The sequence below is a fragment of the Mixophyes fleayi genome, chromosome 9 (assembly GCF_038048845.1).
Source record: "Mixophyes fleayi isolate aMixFle1 chromosome 9, aMixFle1.hap1, whole genome shotgun sequence".
Classification (NCBI taxonomy): Eukaryota; Metazoa; Chordata; class Amphibia; order Anura; family Limnodynastidae; genus Mixophyes; species Mixophyes fleayi.
This window is the reverse complement of record NC_134410.1, coordinates 33,946,119-33,972,649: the sequence shown is the minus strand read 5'-3', so window position 1 is coordinate 33,972,649 and position 26,531 is coordinate 33,946,119. Positions and strand designations below refer to the sequence as shown.

Sequence of the window (26,531 nt, the reverse complement as noted above, 5' to 3'; positions counted from 1 at the left end):
TAGTTGTGTTTTTGAATACACTGATTGAAACAAGGTTTGTTCCCACCACGCTCATTGCTTTCTGTTTCTTGCACACTCCAGACCCGGGTTACAGTTACGGAGCCCTTGACTTGGGTGCGTTTCACTCCTGTGACCAGCCAAATGTGCTTTATACAGCCAAAGCCTTCCATGGTGTTTTACTCAATTGTATTTGTATCTGGTTTTGTTTCTGTCAGAGTATTTGGGTTTGTTTTTTTTTGTTTTTTTTTTTTATTGGTTTTTTTTCTGTGTATCTACAATTTATGCTGCAGAGAATTGAGTCACTGAGTTGTTTACAAATAATGACTCCCGCCCCCCCAATTCTCTGTTATGTTGCTAGGATAGTCTTTGTGGAAGTGTTATGTTTTTACCGGTTTAGTTCAAAAGACCTGTAAAAAGTCCCCCTTTTTTTGTTTTTAATCAAGATCAAATACTTTGTTACCAAAGAGAGGCCAGCTTAAAGTTCTTTTTAAGGTAGAAGTGTAATTTACTCTGGAGAAAAACATATTTGAGGACATTTTCTGGTAAATAATCCATTTTGAGTGAAAGTTGGAGACTTCCTGTTCTCCTATCCGCATTCTGCTGTAAGGGGAGAGCATACATTGTGATGCTTACCCTTTATTATTGGTAAATACGACGACTGTCATGTATGTTTTGTAGACTCCTATGAATTGCCAGTGGAGGCTCTCCTCCTGATTGGAGTGATGTTTCTTGCTGAAGCGTAGATAAATCTTGAGAGGTGGAGGGAGTCGTGTTGAATGATGGTGCTATTGGATACATTTCTTCTAAGGGGAGGGCTGTCTGAATGCAATGCATTCTATTTTACATGTTATCCATTTCTGTACTAGGAGTACCCTTGTTTAATGTTAGTACTGCAATGTTATTTTTTCATAACCTGTGATCTTTACAATATACAAGTCCTATTTCTTCCTTTATTCCCCTTTGTTGTTTTGAATCTTTTGGTAATCCGTTATTAAACGAACGTCAATAACATTACATCCACCATTAATTGAAGTCAATCAGACGTACAGTATGTTCTGTGGGTTTACAAAGTATGGGTTCATTTCACAGAAATAACTCCATTTCGATTTCTCCATTTAATTAGGGAGAGTTCATTTTCTTTCAGATTGACCCTTCTGCGGTCATTTTATTTAAATGACTATTTCCCAGAATCCATTGTGTACAATAGTTAATTCAGTCTTCACTTTCAAAGATCTGTTTATAAAGGTTGAATTTTAAACAAGGGTAGGTGTAAATGATCAGCTATTGTTACTGTAAACGGCTACAAAACAAATCATTAACATATTTTCAGTTTAGTTATGGTGGATTTTTTTCTTTCAAGGAAAACGGTACATAATGCCTGTCAGGTTCAAAATAGTGATGATGGAAATAGTTTGACAGCTGTAGCAGGCATCCATTAGTCAACTGACTTTTCTGTACTTTACAACAGTATTAAGCAGTTCTACAGATTTCTAATGTTTTTGTTCAGTGTAATGTATTCATGACATATTCAGAATCTTTCTTTTTTTTACTTCTCGATAAGTACCTCCTGAAAAAGAAAAGTCACAATTGAAGTTACTAGTGCAGCCCTTTAACATTATATATATATATATATATATATATATATATATATATATATATATATATATATATATATATATATATATATATATATATATATATAATTTTTAGTCCTTTATCGAACAGATTGTGGGGGGTGGGGATCTCCATTTAAGGGGGGAAAAAAATAGCTGTGCTTACAATGCAATATAATGCAGACATAATATTTATAAAGTAATTTTATGTCTGATTAAGTTGTACAACTGACAAAACAAATGGAGGTGCTTGCTGAGTTACGATGTCTGTAAAAACACTTATTTTGTTTTCCTAAAATTTTTGTTATTGCCATTTACATAGCCTGCACTTTATTAAAATGTAAGCAAGGTGGAATGGTCAGTAGGGATGCACACAGAGGGTTAATGAAAGCTGACTTTTAAATTTTTTTATTTTTTCAATTTGATGTTTTTAAGACCATAAAAAGAAAACGTCCAAATGGATAATTGGTATGAAGATTCTTTTTCTATGCGGTTTGTCAATGGGTTAGTACTTTTAGAGGGCAAGTTTACCGGAATATTGGTTTTGAGTACAATTAGGACATAAATGGTTTACTCAGCACATTGGATGAGAGATTTGGACCAAACTTTCAGGCTTCTGGATGAGCTTGCTGAATATGTTCTGGATGAACATATTAATGTTGAGATTTTTTCTGCAACAAATGTATTATCTTAACTAGAACACCACTTTACAAATGGAAACCACTCGACTATGGCTCAGACATGGACATTGTATTGTGTTTCTCATTGATCAGGTAGTCTGGTGTATTGTAAATGAAGATATCCGGGACATCTAGAATGCTTTTGCAAATTCTGACATATACGGTTTTGGCATTTTGTAAAGCAACCCAACGATTCACTTGTTTTTTGTAATTTTTTTTTTTCTTTTTATAAATATATATAAAATAAATATGTATTAATGACCGAGTTACTGATTGGTGTGGTTTTGTTTTATACTAACTATTGTAGACAACCTGTAAACTGACTCCTCTTTTTTAAATTACGTCTTTACAAGACTTTTTTACTTAAATATTTTTTTGTTGCAAAAAGACTTATTTAGCAGAACTCAAAGTAGAATATAATCACAATGCAAAAAAAGTGTCTAATTTTTCACAGTGCAACAATGAAATCAAGTAACAAAAGCAGGTGTAGTAGAAATACTATGTATGGTGGGGGATAAGCAAAGAGGCAGTTGCCACTATGGTGCTCACATATATACAGAAATGAAAAAACACATGAATAAAGGAATTTAAAAGCTTAATCAACAAAAACTAAAAAGGAGGGTGATAAGTTGAAGGGGTGGAAGGGAAATCGGGAAGGGACCTATGTTTAAATTTGGCTGTGTTGAGGGTCTTTGAAAGGAGCACCATGGTGCCTAAACATGCATGAAGGAATTTTCTTGATGGTAATTTTTTCCAGCGTGCGATAAACCATATGAAAGACTTGAGCAGGAATGTGAGGGAGGAGGGTGTCGCTGTGTTTCTAAGACCTGGCTATGAGGCATTTGGCTGCTGCCAAGACATGGAAAGCCAGTTTAGCAGAATGCTTGTCAGCATCACCAAGTGGGTGACAGTGGAGGAGGGTCCAGAGGTCCTTAGGAACAGGACAAGTGGAGAACAAGGCCCTGAACTTTATCCCATTATTTTTGGAAACTTTGGGACAGGTCCACCAGATATAATAGTATGTGCCCAACTGACCACAGATCCACCAACAGAGTGGAATTGCAGAGGGGATCATAGCTCTGAGCCTGTTGAGTGTACTACCATCGATAATATACATTGTAGGTTTTCTGTTATCAGGCTCAAGATGAAGCTGGACGCAACCTTCTCTCGGATTATTTCTCATGAGAAGGCGAAGGTCTCTTTCCCATTCTTGCTGATGCCTGTCATGAGAACATCAGGAGTATTTTCTTCAAAGTATTCAGAGAGGATGGTTTGGAGTTGAGTAATAGGGCAGGAATTGTGAAGTAACGAACCATTAAGCCCCCAGAAAGACCTCTGTGGCCTAAGGGACAGGTTGGAGAGGTTAGTTGTTACAGGGAAGTGGTCTGACCAGGCCGCAGGGACAGTATGGGTGTCATATAGTTTGAGTGAGGACCTGGCTGAGCAGGATCATGTCAATCATGGAGTAAGAATTGTGGAGTGGGCAATAAAAAGCATGGTCTCTGGAGAGCGGGTTGTTCACTCTCCAGGAGGTTGAGCTTGCTTTAGAATTCTGGTTGACCCTACGATCAGACGGGATCCCCAGGGGGCAGATCTATCAGGAGGGCATAAGTGTTAAAGTTGCCGGCTATAATCAATTCACCTTGTTTAATGTGGAAGAGAAGGGTGCCTAATTTTCTAAAAAAATGTGGGGTGATTTTTGTTAGGAGCATAAATATTGACTAGTGTACAGGGGGAATTGAGTTTGCCAACAATGATCAGATATCTGCATTTGTCTCTGAATGTCGGAGGGTTTGAGAATGGTGTGGTGAGCGGCCAGGATCGCACACTTCTACCTGGTGCCATGTGCGTGGGGGGAATTTTTGAGAGTGGTGTTCAGGGTGGAGGAGTTCGACACTGTCTCCTGCAGGAACACTAGGTCACCTTTCAGTGTACAAAGGGAAGAGAAAAGCTTGGAACCTTTCTGAGGGGAATTTTATTAGTTTTCTTTTGTACATACAAAGAGAAGATATACAAATTAAATAAAAAATAAAGACAATACATAACATAAATCAACCGTCAATCAAAGTATGCAGTGAGATCACTGCGGGTAAGATAATGTTTTCTTCATACATAAGATGTACATATGGAGGCAGATTCAGAATCAAAGTATTTGTAGTGGCTGTATGGAGAGAGGAAGAGTGGGGTAGGGGAACCAAAATTGCTTAACAGTGGTATGGAAGGCAAACCAGATTTAAATACAAACAAAAGTTAGATGCCTAGATGAACAATTCAAAGCAGACATGTAAAATGGCAATTCGACATTTAATTTAGGCAACAATAAACAAGCAAAGTGGTAGAAAGTATAACAAATAAGAAGCAATGAAGTGGTTTCAGTTAAGGCCATGCGACAAATCAAAACTGGGATCCAGCTGTGGGCAGTGTTGTGCAAGTAAGGTAATTCAATACGTCAATCCATAAATTCAAATACACCTTCCAAATCTGCTCTAAGTAATGGGTTGAAATATGGATAGGCCTGATCAGAAGCACCTTAACAGATCATGTAATGTACGAACCCCTCTACAGGGACATATGGTCAGTCATCATTAAATATAAGTTCCTTTGACACTTATAATACAGAAAATTAGGCAACTAAAACAAAGTGTATATCCCAAAAATATGTACGTAAATAACCAATTAGAAACTATCCTTGTCTTTAAAGGTTCTCTGGAACATCAGAACATAACCTAAGAGAGGGGAGAATAACAGCAAACAAAAAATATTCAAACAAAACATTAGGAGTACCAGAAGGATGACCACAGGCATTGACCATAGATGGGGATAGTCTTTCTTCAGGGTATGAACTGCACTGGGTTCTGAAGGAGAAGGGTGAAATGGATGTGCCCTCGGAGGACCCAGTACCTCAGTAAGGAGTCATCAGAAATTCAAGTTCTAGAGGTGTCCAAACACGTGAATGCAGAAAAATTACAAAAAAATTGTCAAAGGTGATCAGTAGAAGCACAACTAGTGAGTCAGGTTCCAAGAGAATGTTGAGTGGAAGATTATTCAACCGTAGCCCAGTCTCTCCTGTGGAGTCTGTGTCATTGGTGCATTGCCAGAAGTTTGACCGAAGAAGAAAGTCATCGTCATTGGAGTCCAAGTCTCCCTAGCTCTGTGGCCAGCACTATCTCGATGGCCTAAGATCAGGTGTGGCTTTCCTTGAGAAGTAGTGGAAGAGGCCATTAGAGTGAGGTTTCTTGCCTTTTGGCACTGTTGATTAACTTATTCTGCTGAGGAGATGCGAACAGTCTGGGCACTGCAGTAGGTCACCGATAATAGATATAAAAGGAAGAACGGGAGCCCACAAAACAGAAGAGGTAGAGACTCTCTTTACATTATGCAGGCAGATTAACCGATTTGTTCCCCTATGTGGGGGATGTTGGTTTAAGCATGAGTAAGTCATCCGTTGTATGTCCAAAATTGGGAGACAAGTAAGGCAGGTGTAGTCAAACCTCTAGTGGTGTTGCAGGAAGTAAGTTGGAGAGCAAATCACAGCTTCCAGAACAGAAACAAAATAGTACAGCCATTGAATAGAGTCAGGCAAAATAAACTTCTCAGGTCCACGTGGAAGAGGCTGAAGTGGACGGAGACTGGCGTAGGTTATCTCTAATGTTGTGTAACTAATGATCTCATTGGCAGAAAGAGAAAGAAAGGTCCAGAACCTGAGATGGGGGGGTGGGGGGTGCAGCTGAGATATTGAAAGTCCAGTGGGATTGGAGGCCTATGTACTAGAACAAAATGGAGAAATATCCCACATGGGGGAAAGAGAGAGGCAGTGTGGGAGTTTGGTGAGGGAATGGAGTCCTCTTACAGTCTTTAAATAGGCAGGTTTACCAGGGAAGTTCTTGGTGGCAGTAGTGAAAATGCGCCCAGCAGACCAGGTAGGGTGATGCAGATGCAGCGTCAGAATTGACGCAGAGTTGCAGATACTGGGTGCCAGGCTGGGCCAACATGGCAGGAGGTGCGCGGTAAGTGCCAGAGAATGCGGTCTGTTGGCACAGAGTGTGTAGGGTGAAGGTCTGTTCGTGGATTGTAGGTGAAGGAGGAGGCAGTGGCGAAGGCAGGAGGGTTGTCCAGCAGGCAATGTAGCCCAGGCAGCAGCAAAGCATAGATCCATCCAATGGACGCAAAGTGCTGAGGTCGGGAGAAGCTGCAGATTTCAGGTGTACCGGCAGTGTAGGAGGATAGCAGGTGTCCAAGGGCAGATGAGAGGGCTCATGAACCATGAAAATCCTCCCAAATAGGGTAATAAAGCAAGGTGGTATTTGTTCACACACTACAAATCCACACTAGGCTTTGTCCAGGCCATGCACGATGAGTTCTTAATATACTCCTATTAAGACCTCTAGAAGAAGTTTGTTTTCTGAAAGCAGGAAATTCTAAGTAAGTCTTTTCATCTCAAAAGTGACAAAAACCTGCTTTAGCCTGAAGGTCCAGCAAAAGGTCGTTACCTTTTGTCATGTCTTGTTAGAGAGTGTGAAATTCAAATAATTGGATGAAGTAAACTAAAATAATTAATATTGTTTTACCTTGCGATTAGTACACCACATGTTGTGATGCAATCGCATGGATTAATTATAACACACACTTTTATATTCGCACTTACACTTGTATATAATATAAATTTATTAAGGTTCCAATCCACATTTATTTAGTAGTAAAATGTATTCGAGATTATTTATACATAGATGATAATATATTAAAGGTATCTAAGGCTCAGGATATAGTAAATGTATCATGTTTAATGTAATTTTGATCTATATATTACCATGAGGAATCCGCTACTATCGGCGAAGCGATCGCTTCCTGTGATCACTAGCTATGGAAGATAAAAGCTAATGCTCAAAATGATATTGTCTTTGGAATGCAAATAGGTTAGTAAAAACTGGATTAGGTCAGTTCCCTTAGGCACAACATGTGTTCAGCTGTTGGCGTGAGCTGGCCACACATTATCAGAGGAATCATTTGAACTGACCTATGATTTGCATTATACTGAATGGGCTTGAATCCTGGACCAGTGAAGACCTCTATTAGTGTTATCTGTGCATAATTGTGACATAATCACTGTTCATGTTAATTCGAACTGGATATAAGCAAGCTTCCTTGGCCCATTGTTCTCTAACTTCCTGACTGCAAACCTACATGGACCTGGGCCTAGGTGAAGCGCTAGCGAAAATGTATTGTATTTGGTTTTTATACTTTCCTGCTTTATTGTAATATCTTTTATGCATTATGATGGCTTGCTGTAAATCCTGCTATATTTTGCAATTAAATATCTTTGTGCATTGGAACCACAATAATTACATTTAACAATGTTTATTTGTAAGCGATAAAATGAACATAACGAGACAGGATACCTCCTAACAATGTAGAAAAAAACAAATCTGAGGAAATCACAGGTTGATGTGAAAGTTAAATGCAAGATAGACGAAATACATAAATAATGCAACCAGCAATTCATTTAGGAAATTGAAGTAAATAATGTTAAAACTGCATTAACTCCATGTCTAGAGAAATACCACATTCTGATGTTAAATCATCTGATTTGATATCAGACGTTTTGGTGCCTGGTCGGGTCAGGGAACTGGGCTACCCTCTGACAACGTTTGTATAAAAGGAGGACTGTTTGACCATGTAAGGTATCATTTTCCATCTGAACTTCTGGATGATCAAAGGTACCACAAACTAGTGTGTAAAAGTCCTTGTCAGGACTGTTGAGCAATAAACCACCACTGCTGGAAGATTCTGCCTGCAACTATTACCTGCTGTATCCTGTGACCAACAGATAAGAGATTAAACTCTAATATCCGTTCCCCAGCTGTCCTGTGTTGAACTCAGTGTCTCTCTGTGTCAACGCTTTGCCTGCTACCCAGCAGTCCTGATATAAGCGGTCAGGAGGTACCAGCCAGCCCACAGCAAAAAGGCATTACAGCAGCTATACCAGTGACCCCAGAAGTACACTGTTTTGTGTTCCGCAAAGGAGTCCAGTGGTGGCAGCCGAATTCTCCTACAACCATTGCTCAGTCGGCGAGTGGTGGCAAGGTAGCACCAGTAGAAGTGGTCAGTAACAGTCGGTTACTGAAAGTGAGAAGGAAACCAAAATAAACTGTGCAGGAAGAACATTCCTCCTTTCCCCAACAGACCGGGTGGCGAAGTAAGCCCATCTGGTCACACATCCATCTCCTCCTGATCTTTTCTTTTAAGATCAACACAAACCATCTGAGTTGGAGTTATGTCTGTATTTTTATATTGCTTGTGTTTGAAATGGTTGTAAAACATCTTCATGAAAAGGTGCCCATTGGCTTCTAATTACCTGCAGTTCTTTGCTGTGGTCTTGTTATCCTTTATCTTATGGTACTGTGTGTAAATGCTGGTCTTGTGCTACCTGGGAAAATGGCACTGAATCCTTTAAAGTTTCATAAATATAAATAAAATTATAATCACTTTTATAGCCCATTTAAAGAATTTGTATCATAATTTTTTGTTTTGTTTTTTAATTCACTTAAGAAGTATAAAGGTAAATATATAATTTTTTAGTATATTTCAGAAAATAATGCATAATATTTGAGCTTGTACTTCTCCAGGATGTGTGTGCTTTTTGTTTTGTTTGTTTTGTTTTGTTAAATGTTTATCTAGTATGTCACTGTTGCAGATGATGTCCTTAGAAAGTGTCTTATGGACGATTATAAACAGGTACTGATGACTTGTCAAACAACAGTATTTTAAAGTATTTTAATAATGAATAATTGCAAAGCAATGGTAGTAGCCATATCTATGTGAATAATTAAGGTCTGCTCTGCTATTTATCTGTGCAGCATTTCATCGACAGCCTATTTACTGAAGATCCTAAAATCCTAGCAGCACATGTGTTGAATGAACCCGATTATAAAACCAACTTGTTTACATTTGTCTTTTAAGGTGTGTATCCTGTATGTCTTAATGTACTGTTTTTGAAGTGGGAGGAGTAGGCCAATGCAGCCAATCAGATCATCAGAACGCTCACAACAGCAACGAAAAAAAATCTTCTTTCAGGAGATGTGTGCAGATATTGTGGGAGGTAGTGACCTCATCATGTGACTTATGTTAGGACAAGGAGTGTGTCATGATGAGAGGGTGGAAGTGAAGGGAAGTAAGAAGTGACTGAGTTTGATAGTTGAAAGAGCAGGGTCGTACAATAGCACAGATTGCATATGAGAGGCTCCTATCAATCCTAGGTGTGTGTACAACTTCTCTTTTTTAAGACTATTATTAGTCTGAGCTGCATTTTTGTATTTTGAACCTCAAAGAGACCCAATACTGTATTGAGCTCATCTATGATTAGAAGTGCAGCACAGAGGTGACTTTGCTATATATATTGGATATAACATATTCACAAGAGCACCAAGAACCATTGTTCCCTCTAAGGTGGGTAAAAGCACCCCATTAGTCTCCCTGCGCATGGATTCAAAAGCCACTGTTGGTGACAAGGGTGACGTCACCTCTACTGTTACTGCGCTGTGTTATACTATTCAGCACTTATAGCTCCTATGCCTGTATTAACAGGACACCAGTATTCCCTGATGGAGCCTTCACGTTGCTTTTAGGATCAATGAGGACCACTTATAGCCCTAGAGAATGTCGGGAAAATAAGGCAGTCCATTATCTGGGAAGTTGGTGGTTGGTTAATCTTATCAATAGGGGCCTGGTAGTTGAAAGGTATCTGTGTGACTGCTGGACTCCAGTAATTTACTATATATAATTCAGAAAAAGGAAATGTAACCGCACTAGGGGGTATATTTACTAAACTGCTTGTTTGAAAAAGTGGAGATGTTGCCTATAGCAACAAATCAGATTTTAGCTATCATTTATTTAGTACATTCTACAAAATGACAGCTAGAATCCGATTGATTGCTATAGGCAAAATCTCCACTTTTTCAAACCAGCAGTTTAGTAAATCTAGCCCTAGGTCTTAGAGGTTTTTATAATTCACGCAGCTTTTTGTTTGTTAGGATGCTTTATTTATTTTTAATATATACCAATAAAACCTATTTATTTTATGTTCTATTTCTTCACAACCAATTATCCTGGAGTGCCCCGTGTTATAACCTCTCTTTTTCTCATTTTTGTTCTGTATATAATTCGGCTCAATAATACGCTGCCTGTCACATATATTAGTGGATGTACTTGCTCTTTAAGGATACCGAAATATAGGATATATATATATATATATATATATATATATATATATATATATATATATATATATATTTTTTTTTTAATAATCACACTAAAGCTATATATATATATATATATATATATATATATATATATGTGTGTATATATATATATGAGAGAGAGAGAAAGTACTCAGTACTCACAAAAATGATCCCCTGTGCAGGATCATTAGGTAGTAAACCGACCCGCATTAGTGCCCCAGATGGTTCCAAAAATGAAAGTGTTTATTCCAAAGATACAAAAAATGTTACATAGTCCAATCCCAATGATTGTTTCAGTCAAATATACTGGCTCTATTCTTTATATTATATAATATGTGTATGTATAGTATATTTCCTGTGCCCTTATAGCATGCACTGCTTGTAGATGTTTTGTCTATAAGCAGAAAGAAAGAAAAAAACTGTCTCCTCCGCGATCTGCTCCTGACACTGCAGCACGTTCATCCATCCAGCTACACTCCTTGTAAGCAGCTCATAGTCTGTCTTACAGCCGATGATGCTGCACTTGAAAGTTCAATTTCTGGACGACTCGCAGAAGACATTTGTTGTGGATGTAAGTAAATCATTTACAATTCCTTACTAGTGTGTTTGTACAGTAAATGAAATGTCTTAAGAAAGTGTCCATTGTAATACTCTTGTGTTGTTCAAATAGGAGATTATTTGTCTAAAAATTGTAACAAGTTATTTCTGCTTCTATTCACAAATATTTTTTCGAATTTGGATAATTGAACAGACATGTGGTTATTAAATACTGTAGGAATATATCACTACTGATAGAAACCAGCAATGCTATGTATAAATACATTATTGTAGTATGCCATGTTCTAAATTCAATCTCGGTTTTACAAATGCAACATGTCGGTGACACTTGTATCCTCTATAGCTTGTCAGTCCTAATAACATTGCTGGTCTTTAATCCATCCACACATGTGAACTGACTTCAGTGTGAGTTTACTTTGTTGTTTGAGGCCCCAAAGACAAATCACAGTATCTGTTTTTGGGGTCCCCTGTTTGTCAGATATACAATACATTCTATAGGGAGCCTCCTGTTTTTGGAACCCAGAGCAGGGGTGCACCGACACTCGGGGTCCCAAAGCAGGGGTGCCCTGACACTCTGGGTCCCAGAGCAGGGGTGCACCGACACTCGGGGTCCCAAAGCAGGGGTGCCCTGACACTCTGGGTCCCAGAGCAGGGGTGCCCTGACACTCGGGGTCCCAGAGCAGGGGTGCCCTGACACTCGGGGTCCCAGAGCAGGGGTGCCCCGACACTCGGTGTCCCAGAGCAGGGGTGCCCCGACACTCGGTGTCCCAGAGCAGGGGTGCCCCGACACTCGGTGTCCCAGAGCAGGGGTGCGCCGACACTCTTGCTCCCAGAGCAGTGGCCCCAATAAAAATGGCTGAACACCAATGTTTTAGGCCATGTTGCAATTATTTAAATTGGATGATACTTTTACTAATTTCATGTTGTAGTCTGTGACAGTTTATTTTATACTATTATTATGCATCTCATAATAGTATATTAGGTATACTATATTATATGAACATAAGCATTCACAGTCCCCGTGGGGCCAACAGATATATATATATATATATATATATATAATATTTCAGATATAATATCTGAAATTCTGCTATTTTCATTTCATTAGCTGGCACATTAAAGAGTGATAAATGTTTTCTATATTATCATACCCCTTATTTATCTTGTCTTATAAACATTACAATCCATAACAAAGGAGAGACCGGAACAAGGCAAATACATTCTCTCCCCTCCCCCCCATCTGGATATTTCACATGGGTAATGTGTAAGGTATTAGCAAAATATTAAATTCAGTCACCTTAATCATAGTTTATAAGCAAAATTTCTATGAAACTAGTATGGAGTATATTATAAATATTTACATTACACGTATGTATCTAGCTTTGCTTGTTCCGATAAGTTACATATTATATACATACAGATCTTTATATAGTCAGGTTGGAATCAAGTCAAACAAGCTGGTGGCTAAGTATTTGTTATGATAGTTAATGGCTCCATTAGGACATGTGCGTATGGGTTATTATTCCACAGGATGAACACATCTGACCCTTCACTTGCAGGCATTTGATCCATTTGGTGACGGAAACTGTACAGCATGAATAGAGCATGTGAGCTCAGAGTGGGTAAAAGGGAGAATTGCTCAGGGCAACATCAGTGATCAACACAGGACTTTCACATGGGGAAATCCACATGTGTGTTCTCTGTGTACAGAGACAAATGTGCACTAAACACACAGCAACTACATGAATCACTAACCCAATATACAGCATGGCTTAATATGTTTCCATAAGCCGCCTGTACTGCAAGTAATCTACAGGAACTGCCTGTATTCATCTAAAACCTCAAACAACTGAGGAATTCAGGCTCTCTCTTTTGCAGAGTGTCCATTTTTATTTTTGCATTTGATATTATTCAGCAGGAAACTAGCAGAGTTCCTCAGCACCAAAGGCTGACAGGTCAGTCCTGAAACACTTTGCTACAGAGCAGATGCATCTAAGCGTGCCATGCACAGTACTGACTCTGCAAAACTTTCACCACCACATTCCTCATCTTGGCATGTGTACTAAACCTGGCTGGAATGCATACATTTCACTAATAAAGCAAAGAGAAGAAGAATAGAATAGTGAACATTGCACTAAATATAAAGAAACTTTGCAGGAAAGTTGGTTGAAAAACTTGGGGCATTCCCTGCAATGAATCTTTAAAACCTGTGACCTTGCTGGGAAATTAGCGAGATCTGGCAGCCTGGGACTAGTAGTTCCACAACAGTGGGTGTACCACAGGGTTTCTCATCCTGGGGCCTGATTCATTAAGGATCTTAAATTAAGAAGTTTCTTATTTAAGTCTCCTGGACAAAACCATGTTACAACAATGCAAGGGGTGCAAATTAGTTTTCTGTTTTGCACATAAGTTAAATACTGACTGTTTTTTCATATAGCACACAAATATCAAATTTCAATGTACAAATAAGTTATGAAGTATTTGTGTGCTAAATGAAAAAACAGTCAATATTTAATTTATGTGCAAAACAGAATACTAATTTGCACCCTTTGCATTGTTGTAACATGGTTTTGTCCAGGAGACTTAAATAAGAAACTTCTTAATTTAAGATCCTTAATGAATCAGGCCCCCTGGTGTGGAACTGTGTAATATAGCTATATTTGCTAATATTTTAAAATATGTTATAAGAACTGATGAGCCAGTGCATCTCTGTGCATTGTTTGAAACGGTCTTATCAGACCTTGGAGCACTACAATCCCCATCATTACATATCTGCTAAATGTTATTGTTCTGTACCTTTTAGCATTTTAAAGATTATTTTTCAATAAATGTTAATGTATAAAGCCTAAATAAGAATGGTTGGTAAGAATCGCACTGAACAGCAAAGGAGCAGGTGGAATTGAACTGTGGTTCTCTTCAATACAGGAACATGTTTGAGGAACACATCTTTAAAACCTGAGATTATCCTGGAACTTAGGGACAATTGGCCACTGTGGATGCCATGTACATCTTTGTGCTTACTTTAACAGAACATTTTATTTATATTTACTCGCTTTCGCGGACCATTAAATAATAACTCTTCTCCTGAGCCGATAGACCTTAGTAGGGATATGTCACACATAGAGTAGCCCAAACTGGTTCACATTTTATATATAAATATCTCATCCATTAAGAGACACAGTACTTTTTTATAAGTCACAAATTTATCCAATCCTGTATTCCTTACCAAGGTTTATTTGTGTTGTTATAAAGCAGTAGGCTTATTACCCCAGCTCTGCTTCTACTCTCATACTCCTTTTCTAGTTTAAAAATAAGATTTCCCTTAATCTGCTCACGACCACCCTCTCTTTCCAACAATGCACCAAGCTAAGGGCTTGTTTTTGCAGATAACGAACTGGCAGTGGTGCTTTTTCAGTTCTGCTATGAGTCACACAGCAGATCCTCACTGAAAAGCACACAATAAAAGCTTATTTCTGTAACCATGTGATGTGGATTGGTTGTACAATGGGCTACCTACTTTGATAATAGCCCCCCTGCCAACATATGCCAACCTGCGTACTATTTACATCAATACATTGAAAGTACTGTCAGCAACTATCCCAATATTCCAGAATGAAAAACCAAATGACAAATAGCCTATGTCTATGGCCATATACATATATATATATATATATATATATATATATATTATCTATCTATCTATCTATCTATCTCTATGGCTCATTTAGCTATGGCTATGCCCCAATCAATGAAAATTGAGACTGTTGGGAAGTAGGCTATGAACTATAATCTATCCTTTAGCAGTATCGACCAATCCCTCTAGACCAGGTGTATGCAACATTGGAAACACACGTCCCAACATGTCCTGACATCAATAGGCATGGCATGCTGGGATATGTTGTTCCACAACAGCTGGGGAGCAAAATGTTGCCTAACTGCTATTAACAAATAATATATTAGATGTATTTGTTACACTATGTATGTGACGTTTAAAAAAACATTGATGAACAACACTAATATTGGCTACAGGATAAATGTTCCCGGGATCACTGTAGTGTTAAGTGGAAATTAAATAAGATCTGTGCTGGCAATGCCTTCATTTTCCAAAGATATCCACAGAATGAAGCGCATTAAAATGTTCCATTGCAGAGCATTATAATTGTTTTAATTACATACGGCCTCTTAACTTAGACAGAACCTAGGATGACTGTACAGCGCACGCTACTATTAGACTGTCACTGTTCAAGAGGATGCACAGAGAAGCATAGTAATTTACCCAACAGCTCTTGATTTTTGGAAGGCTGTTATGCTCATTACACCAACAAACCGTTCAACCCCTCACCTGCCTTATATTCCACTCATCCCAAGAGGCAGCGGAATTAGAGCGTTCATTCAGCTAATTCCAGAGAGTCTCAGCATTTGGTCACAATCGCTGCCTTTCTCTTTCTACCATCACAAGAATGTTAGTGTTCTGTAACATGAAGTATATAATAGACAAGTGATATTAATATAGTAATAAACTCCGGTATATAATATCTGTATAAATGGTGAGATCTGATGTCATCACTTCACCAATCATTAGGAAAATGAGTATTATAAGGAATAAAGCACCCTTATTACAGATATTTGAAGTCACCGTAGAGTTCTTTGACCTGTATAAAAGCAGGCATTGTGCTTTCATATGGTCACAGATCTCCTCAGTAACTTCCAATATCATCATCTTCTTCTTTCTTCTTTCTTTCTTCTTCTTCTTACAGTAGGGGGTTAATTATTCCATATATAAAATCACATTTTAAAACCCTGTAACCTTTCACATTTCACCTAGAACACAATGCTCTGCCCATGTACTTCCAACTTCAATTCAGTAATGTCTTTAAGAATAAAAGACATGCTGGGGTTTGCAGTTCTACAACTGTAGAGCAGGTTGTCCATGTCTAGTTTAGAGCTAGTCAGGACTTCACCTTGGACTAGTGTTAGATATAGCTTTAGATTTGGGGCCACAGAATGCGCCTAATGCTAGCACACGATATATGACTAAGGGTTAGGACCAGGAGCAACAACAGAAGCAAATTAAACATAGGCGTATGTCCTTATGCGGAGTTAGTGTGCCTATATGGTCACTGTTACATAGCTATTGTAAAAAAAGATCAAAGGACATGAATAGTGTATTGTAGTTATCAATTTACCAAAGCAAACTATACTGAGGACTGCATAATTTTATTAACCATCATCATCAGCTATTTATAAAGTGCCACTAATTCCGCAGCGCTGTACAGAAAACTCACTCACATCAGTCCCTGCCCCATTGGAGCTTACAGTCTAAATTCCCTAACTTACACACACAGACCGACAAAAAGAGAGAGAGAGAGAGACTAGGGTAAATTTGATAGCAGCCAATTAACCTACCAGTATGTTTTTGAAGTGTGGGAGGAAACCGGAGCACCCGAAGGAAACCCACGCAAACACAGGGAGAACATACAAACTCCTCACAGATAAGTCTATGGTCAGGAATCAAACTCATGACCCCAGTGCTGTGAGGCAGAAGTGCTAACCACTAAACCACAGTGCTGCACTAATTTTATTAATATTTATATAGCATCATCATATTACGTAGGGTTGCACATCTTGGCATAAGTTTATTATTTATTTGTTTGGCTATTCTCTGTCAGTTAAACTTTAACCGGACAATAAATTAGCGTCTTGCAGGAGCAAAATGGTTTACTAATGTTAGATACCGTCATTCACAAGCTCTAAAACCTGATTATTTGGGACATTTAAAAAAACATAACACCAACACAATGGAAAAATGTTCAATGACTTATAAATCAGCATATAATGTAGTAGTTATATTTTATTCAGATTTCGTATGTTTTTTTTGTTTTGTTTTTTAGCAAAAAGCTGCTGGAAAAGAATTGTTTAACATGAGCTGCAACCATTTAAACCTGACTGAGAAAGAATACTTTGGTTTAGAATTCAAGAATAACTCGGGATACCAAGTAAGTGAATGTTCTAAAATATTGTTTATCCTTTGCAGGCAATTGTGTCAAGTGAGGTAATGATTTTACTACTGTTTTTCCCTTAGTTCCTTAGGTGAGTACCACATTTCAGTCAAGGGTGATTCACAAACCTGCAAAACTGTGGGCCCAAATTTGCATGAGTATTGCAGGATTGCGGTTCAGGATATGAGCACACATATCGCCAAAAGTAAAAAAGTCCCTTTAAAGTTCTATCTCTTATCACTTTTGGACCACTCCTTTAATTAAATTTAACAGCATTTTTCCATTAAAATACTGTAAATACAATTTATGTCCTGAATGAGCAGGGACATTGGACTGTTTCTCTTATCGGTCACGTTTACACATAGAAATTTTTTGTCCTGATTTTTACAATTTGTTCTTGTGCACTTTTATATGTGTCTTCCTATGTAAAGTGAATGAAAGTATACATTGAAAGTACAAGTTGATAACTGAACTCCAGGACGTCAAAGAACTTGTTAAGTCTATTAGTTTTGTGAGGGTAAAAAAGTTTTGCAGTCACAGATTTTCTACACGAAAGCATAAAATACATATAGCCATGAATACTTGCTACAATGTCACCTAATCCACATGTAATTAGACACTGCAGTTGTACTCTGTTGAGCTGGTGAACAAAAGCAAGGATATAAAAAGTACATGCTATAATCCACATTTTGTGAGAAACGAGGGTCAGGCTGGTTAAGGTGTTATCAAACCTGTTTCGTCGCATATACCTTCTCCACTTTTTTAGCTCTTGTTCCCCAGTGGCTCCCTTGCCCCAAGTACACCTTTCTCCCCCAAGTCCAAAGTCTCTGGCCTGCTGTGGTTTCCCCTGGGTCTCATACTCGAGTTAAAACTGCCCAGGGGCAGGAAAACTTTGGGGATCCTTGTCTGGTTCTTTCTACCAAAGATCCAATCCCCCCTCCCCCAAACACTAAAGTGACAAATGTCCAGTGGCAGGCAAACGTGGGGGCTCCATTAATTTTTTGCTGTTGGGTAATCCTCTGTCCACCTCCCAAACCAATTGTAGGTGCCCCTGTATATATGTTGGGGTGCATCTCCCCTTCCCTACTACCACATTCACCTGTTGCTCCACTTCCCTCTCCTCTGGCGCATCAAGGTATTGTGAATCCTTATTGGACCCAGAGGTGTCCTCCTGGCAGCAAACCAGAGTGGATGGTCCAGTACAGGCCTCTGGTAAAGGGTCCTGGGTCCCCAGATTTGAAACTAGATTGGGGTGCTCCAAATGTTGTGGGGCTGGTGATTCTTACTGTGCCAGTGCCCTCTCAGGCTCACACTCGGCCACCATCTCCTCATCTGTTAATTCTGCATAGGGAACAGTGTAGGAATAGTCTTCCCAGGGCCCAATGGTTTTGGCCCCTGCTATCTTTGCACTTTTTTCAGCCTCCTTTGCCTGCTGACTTGATACCTCAGAATTAAGTGCTTGAATCTCTTGGCCCAATTGTAAAATCTTATGGAATGTCCACTCCAGCGCCTACTTCCACTCTGGCCCTACCTGACATTGCACAAACACATCAAACAGAATTCCCAACTTTTCCTGCTTGTCAACTCCTTTCCAACTGCTGACCTCATTCCAGACCATGTAGAGGTGCTCCCAGGGCAAACGAACCCATTCATCTCTGGGGGACAGCTGCAGCTCTGGGTCCTGGAGGTATAATGGGTTGGCCCCATCTCTACTGGATCTTGCGCTGCTACTGCTATTGCTCTTTCTTCAGGGCCAAATTTCCCCCTTCACTAAGAGGCATACTGCTGACAACCTGTTTGAAAAATGAAGGGATGTCATTGCAACTTGACTTATCCCGCTTGGACTCTCCTGAGGATATGTAATTTCTGATAAGGCCACCAATATTGTGAGAGCATTACAGCGAGGAGAATTCCATCTCATTCCTGTTTTTCTCAACCAATCAACTTGGTGGTACAGAGCTTTTTAAAAACTGACAATGACATGTAGGAGATGCTGTCTGTGTCCCAAAATATTTAGGGTAATTTTGCAACAACATGTAGGAGATTGCAGCTGCAAGAAGAATCAAATTTGAGGGTGAAAGTACTTTAGTCCAGCGCAGTGGAGAACACTTTCCGTGTTGCGCAAGGTGCTGAAACCACTCTAAGTAGTCACCTGTGAATTGAGTTCAGACACTGTTAGCCTGAGTGATTCCCCTAATTAGACTTTTGGAAAACCAGCTAGAGAAATTGAAGAAGGAGATGAAACAAAGCAATATATAGGACTTATAGATCAAGTACTTTATTTGCTTCGCCAGGATCCAAGAGTTAACAACATCTTGAAATCGAATCACCACATTTTGGCAACTGTGCATGATCCTAGGTTTAAGAGCTATATCTTTTCTTTCTTTCCAACTGACCCAGATCTCGAGAGATACAATGAGCTCCTTGTCAGCAAGGTGACAGCTCAAGTGGTACATGACACAACGATGTCTCCTCCCTCTTTGGTGATTGCTGCTAGGAAAAAACTTTCCCAAGACACCCAGTGGTGATGCAGATGAGTCAGCACAGCATTATGACATTTGGTCTGTTCTTAAAGAATTGCCCAAAAATCGTGACAGCTCTGCTGTAAAATAAACTACAAATTCTACGAGGAAGGCCACTACCGGCAATTACATCAAAGTACAATGACTCCTGTAATTGTGGATTTCAGCGGGGATGAATTAGTATTGTGTGAGGAAGATGTACACACTGATGAGGGTGAGGATGTTGACAGTGTAGATTGCAGGTGCTGGGATCTAGCTGAGAGAAGGCAGCTTGCTAATGCTTGTATGCTTGTTAATATTTTGGGTAGAATGGCATGTTGGCAATTTTATGTGTTTCTACAGTAAACTTTCACCGTCTTACAAGGAACTGCAACTCAGAAGATATCCACAATAGTGTACTTCAATCTACAATATGTAATGATCCAATAATACTAGAGCTAATAATAGCACTTAAATTTATTAAAACATGGCGTAAAGCCTAATAAAACAGCTTTAGAGCAAAAAGTATGCCCGTACAGGAAGAATGAAATAAATCAGCTTATCTGTCCTCCTCCACAAATCAAGATGGTAATGTCCAAGGGCGTGAGCAAAGTTCTGGCTGGCAGATGTACATCACACTCCAGGCAACGATAGTGGGGTAGGAAAACCCAAAAAATCCTGACGCATTTAGTCCTCAAGAAGACTTTTTCAAGGGGTCATAACCGGACTACACATACTTCCTGGTATAAATACTGAAGCCCTTTATTCTGGCTTATGTGCTATTATTAGCTCTAGTATTATTGGATATGGATATAGATATAGATATATATATATATATATATATATATATATATATATATATATATATATATATATATATAGATATATATATATATATATATATATATATATATATATTATTACACAGTTTATTGGTGGTGGTCATATTTCCGGCAGTGGATCTGTCAACATTTATCCTGTTGACACCAAAATAATGAAAGGAAAAATGTTGACACATTCATTCTGTTGACAAGCTTAAAATGTAGACATTAGCACAGTGTGTCAATATATATTGTTGCAAATGTACTGATTCTTGAAACTGTGTATTGGAAATGTGATTATTTTATTATATCATATGGCACTTTGTATAGGAAATGCCTTAATTTCTGAGGTATTGATTTGTAACTTCTGAGACAGGATGTCATGATTGGATTTGTGTAACTTTTCTAAAGAAAGTCCCTCATGTTAATTGACCTTTTCATCTCAGTGGCCAACACGTTTCTTCAGCCTGTATATACAGCAGGGAGGGCCGCTGCCACTCTGTATTTGTAGCTTGTATAATGCATCTCAGGCCCTGTACGAATAATACACACAGAAGGTTTTGGGATATAGCAGATAAGTGTAAATTTTGTTAAGTATAAATTGCATTTAAATAAATGTTTGGGGAAACATATTGCATCCTGATACTAAAAATAACTCGGACTTCTTGGGGCCAGCAAAGAGTTCAGGAGGCTGGTTTACCCCCTGTGAGGCTGTGTCCAAAACTGTATAAAACAGCACTGGTTTGTACTGAAATGTATCACTATTGTTCCATCTAACTTTCTGATCACTGGTACCTTCAACCAGTGTGAACTGTCCTTATCAGGACACTGGAGCTAATAAACATCACTTTGTTCAAGATCTGCTTGACAACTTCTATCCCTGCTGTAATTTCCTGTGACCTACAGATTAGACCCAAAACTAATCCGTTTCCGGCTGTTCTGAGGTTTGGACCCAGCTTTCCAGTACCACTGCTCTGCCTGCTACCCAGCAGCTCTGGGCAGTGTGATAGGCCAGGGAGGATCCATCCACAGCAACCCTGATCTATAGGAAGAGGTCAGGAGTACCAGCCTAGGTGCACCAGCAAGGGGTATACTAGCAGTGACAGTTATCCGTGCACACTCCCAAGAAACACAGAAACTCTTCAATCATTCATACAACAAGAAAAGGAAATATATCATAGAGAATATGTGTCAATGTGATCACAACAACCTCACGTCAGTGGTAATGAATGTAATAATGAAACAGAGCGAACTGTCAGCAAAACTGCCTCCCATGGAAAGAGAGAAAATCTATTAAAAATCTCAAACAATATATAAGGATAGCAATAATGCAGATTTTCTTTTTTGAAAGAGGATGAACAGCCATTCTGGAAGCATACCTGAATGCCTCTATAGTATTTCCACCTGATTGTTCTACACTAGACTTTTGGCAGAAGAATCACCAGTAGCCTGCATGACCAAAATGTGCCATAAAATGCCAAAGTTTTAGTATATTGTCAGGACGTATGTTCATTGCCGGCAGCGGAATTATAATTTAAAATCTCGGTTGGGGGAGCTGCCCAAAATGATGTACTTTCTGGTAAGAGGTGGGAAATCTGATCTCTGATATACTAAGTGCCTAAGTACCAGACTCATTTGCTTTCCAAGGTGTCTTGAAATATGTTAATGAGCTCATCAGACATATCTGTTTGGCTGCCATATACTTGATTTACTTCTCAATAGAAAACGGTTGACCTCCCTGATGGGTAGAACTTTGTCAGTTTACTCAATGGAATATAGGACAAGCATTTTGCGTGATAAACTGTTGAATGTAAGAGACTGGGGTTCAATTCTAGAGTTGGACCTATATGAAAATCTTTTTATGAATAGAATTTTTATTGTATTTTTAATTTAAGTTTAGTAGAAATAAAAATATTTTTTCCCCCTCTTTATTTGTTTGATTGATAGAGGGACTTAGAATTATTTGAATATAACTCTCTCTCTGGTTATTATCTTTTTGATGTAGTATAGCAAGTATTTGTGAAGAGCTGCAAGCATTTTATGGTAGATTAATTACAGATCTATGTTTTGAAAATGAGCTTATGTCATTAGTTTGTGATATATTTTATCGATACGGATGGATGCGCATATATATTTGTATTGTTTATTAATTACTTTTATTTTTATTCTTATTGAGTATTTTTTTATTTACTTTTTAACACATGAATCCATGTCCACTTTGATAGTGATAACAGCTGAATAATTAGGAATAGAGAAATAAACATCTGACAAGCTGAAATGGATGGAGGGCTGGATTGTCTTAGAATGGAATGCAGGTGTTTCTCCTTATTGAGGCTGAGACTACTTAAGGATATGATTTAGTGACTCCTGCCATGCTTTGGAAAAGTTCACTTTTGAACGAATTGCGTCAGAAACTGTGTCTTTCTATTTGGATAACCCACTACTTGAGGCACCTTATTGGAGTCCATAGTGGACATGTAGAAAGATTTTTTGAGATCTCTGGTTTGTGACTAACCCTAATGAAAAGCCATGGATCTTAGAGCGGAAGTGGTATTATTGTTTGGGTGGCCACCCGATCGTACACTCTGTGTATCAAGTCTGCTGGGTCAGGTGATTCATTGTATTCATACTGCATTTCCCAGGAATTGGGTAAGAACCTTCAAGTGATTATTTGCTGGACTCAAACAGACTACTAAACACAGATACCGAGTGTCTGTACCTATCATTATCCTTTGAACGGAGATTTCATTTGCTGATGCCTGATGCAGGCTGGATAATTTAATAAGTGAATATTTATTCTACTATCTCTGGTGCCACATTTGTAGGGGGGTTATTTTTTGCATATATTTTTATGCTTATTGAACCTGATGCAAAGTTAGTTACAGAAAGTATCTTGTCTCCTATAGGAGTTATTTTGATTTCATACCGTGCCATTATTTATGTATGTGTATGTGTTTTATTAGTGTAGTTTTGTAAAAAATTTAAAAATGTTTTTTTATGTGTGTATGCTTTCGGTTCTTTATTCTGCCATTTGAATTGTCAGATTATTACTATTGGAGCTTTGACAGCGCTGTATTTTTTTTCTTTCATTTTTGATTTAGGCATATGCAGGCAATCTCTGAATATAGCAGCCTGAGCTCACATGTTGTAGGATAACTTATATATTCTATGCGAAAAGGAAATAATATCCTTTAAAACAAATATCATTTTTTACTATATTTATTAATTATTTTTTTTATTACATTTTGTTCTCTATTCCATTCTGCGCCTGAATTTTCTCCAATCTTTGGAATAAAATTTTAAATATCATCCTGTTGTCATTGCAGGTTTGGCTGGGACTTTTGAAACCTATAAGCAAACAGGTGAAAAGTAAGTTCAGTAAATGTTTTATAATCCTTGTGAAACCATAGTACTGGCTTACAGTTAAAAGGTAATATTTAACCTACACCAATGCTGCTGAGCCAACTACATAACATGTAGAAAGATTATATTTAATTGATCTGTGTTGTCATACTTTGCATGTTGACATTTAGTTCCTTTCATGTTGCCTGCATTTAAATTCTTTGTTTATTTTAAGATCCTAAGGAAACAATTTTCAAATTTATGGTGAAATTCTTCTTAGTGGACCCAGGTCAATTGCGCGGAGAGTTGACAAGGTAATAAATCCCATTTAGGTGACTCATGTCCTACGACTCATTTTCAAAGTATTCCTGATGATGGAATTTATGAATGTCAGTAACTGCTAGGCACACCTACCTAGATATGAGTTGCAACTAATACAAACAGCTCTTCGAAATGAGTTCATGGCAGAATTTAAGTTCACTGTATCAGTTAGAATTGGTTACTGAAGAAGTGGCACTTGGGGGGTTGACGTGAGAAGCCCTGAAGTGTGAACAGTGCTGCACAAGATAATCCTTCCACTTGACTTTTGCTAACACTACATAACCACAAAACTGAGATAAGTTATTTTTTTTTTACACTTAATTTAGCGGTAGAGCTTTTAAGCCTCTTAAAAATACCAAAAATACTTATAACACCTTGGAGGTTGCAGTGCTTTTAATATAGGCGAGAGAACACAGCCAGTAAAACACTTCACAAATATGCAAAAGATTGTTAAAATAAATAAATGAAATAAAGTACTTAACATTTGAAATAAAGGCAGCCCCTCAAATCCCTCTTAAATTGAGGAATTATATGAAACATGAGGGTGAAATCACCATAAGAGCAGAAAAAATGTGCATTAAATGGGAGGTGGGCCTAATGTTATAGGTGGTGCTTGGTGTTGATGTTTTCAGGTGTGCAAGAGAGAAGCTTTATAGTTCTACACATGCAGTATGTGCAGATTAATCACAACTATAAAGGTGGATATACACTCGGGTATGCACTGGCCCATAAACTTAAGATTCTTGCAAATATACAGATTCGCTGACCCATAAAAGTAAGTGTACTTGCAAATATATAGATATGCTGCCCCATGGAATTCTTACTCATTATTATTTTATTATTATCTTCTATTTCTATAGCGCCACCATTTATGCAGTGCTGTACACCGAATTTGTCATTCACATCTCACTCCATGACCCATTGGAGTTCACAGTCTAAATTTCCTAAGACACAAACGCAGACTAGGTTTAATTTTTGTCAGCAGCCAATTGTACCAAAAATATCAGTATGTTTTTGGAGTGTGGAAGGTTACCCACGCAAACACTGGGAGAACATGCAAACTCCACTCAGCTAAGGCCATGGTCAGGAATCGAACTTTCAATTTTATTCCATGTTTACAGCACCCAAACTACTTGCCTCATTTTGCCTATTTATGTTACTTTGAAAGTGGTTCCCGCTAAATCAGGGGTCAGAGAAGTTTTTTACCATTTACCCCCAAATATATTTAGATATGCCAACGTTACCCCCTTGATTTGAAAGAAAGGAAATCATATATTATTAATTATTGGAATTGAAAATTTTATTGAATCTATTCAAAATTTCTTTGAAAGCTTCAACTTCAAAACTTCAGGTTTTGGAGAAATGAAGTTGTTTCATTTTTGATACAAGAGCTTCAATATTGGGGCATTTTGATGTCAGAGCAATTTGGATACAGTTTTCAGCGCCCAATTGATTTCTTTGCTTTGTGTCTATGTTCGTTAGAGAGGAAAATCCTTGTTCGCAAAGGTAGGTTGTTGCATAAGGCAGCTGTTGACATCCAAAAATATGACAGATCTGCTTTGTTTTCAAATGCAATACGTGTTTCATTATTGCATCAAAGCTCAAGAAGTGCCTCTTTCAATCCTTGAAGCTCTTCTGGTACTACAGCAATTTCAAATTTAAAGGGGTCTACAAACCAACTGACAGCATGTGAATCAGCAGCATTACCCCCAGGAATTTAATTTTTACCCCATTTGGGGTAAATTACCCCTGTTCCCTGACCACTGCGCTAAATAGATTGCAATAGTTCTATTTTGCATTCCCTGATGATGTAAAGTCAGTTTATAACCTATAAGTCAAAAGTAACCCAGCAAAATGTGAAAATGAGGAATCCATGGAAAAACTCCGAAACCATTGGCCAAGGGCCACGTTCTGTCTCTGTGTGGGAATTTAGACTGTAAGCTCCAATGGGGCAGGGACTGATGTGAATTACAAATATTCTCTGCAGAATTGGTGGCGCTAAATAAATAAATGATGATGATTGTCAGTGAGATGGATATTTCCAGAGACCATCTGTAGTCAAAGACGAAAAATAACTGAGTAAATAGCCTTTATTCTATGCACACTGTTAATAAGGATATAAAGAATCAATGCTTGTAAACAAATTCCATTTCACGCCATCTTCATGTTTATAGTATATGTGTTTATTAAATCTTACTAAACCTCCAGGTACCTCTTTGCTCTCCAAGTGAAAAAGGACTTGGCCTCTGGGAAATTAGCTTGCAATGACAACAGCGGTGCCTTAATGACTTCTTACATACTTCAGGGTAAGTAAGCCATTAAATATTAGTGCAGTGTGTTTAAATAATACACAACAGTTCTTACATAAAATGAATACTTAATATTAAATACAATATTGGGAGTTGTAATAAGGATGTCAGTGGCACTTGTCCGAGATCCTGAGTTAAAATGAGCCCAGAACT

The 26,531-nt window shown here is 38.2% G+C and overlaps 1 protein-coding gene across 1 annotated transcript in view; it reads left to right on the top strand.

The window, feature by feature from the left end:
- Positions 1–11,041: 11,041 nt before the first annotated feature.
- FRMD7 (FERM domain containing 7) overlaps positions 11,042–26,531 on the top strand; it is a 30,979-nt gene continuing 15,489 nt past the window's right edge. The window contains exons 1-5 of the mRNA XM_075186260.1: positions 11,042–11,098; positions 16,977–17,081; positions 23,733–23,775; positions 23,984–24,062; positions 26,278–26,375. Of these exons, the coding sequence (XP_075042361.1) occupies positions 11,042–11,098; positions 16,977–17,081; positions 23,733–23,775; positions 23,984–24,062; positions 26,278–26,375 (382 nt within the window). The remainder of the gene's footprint in view (positions 11,099–16,976; positions 17,082–23,732; positions 23,776–23,983; positions 24,063–26,277; positions 26,376–26,531) is intronic.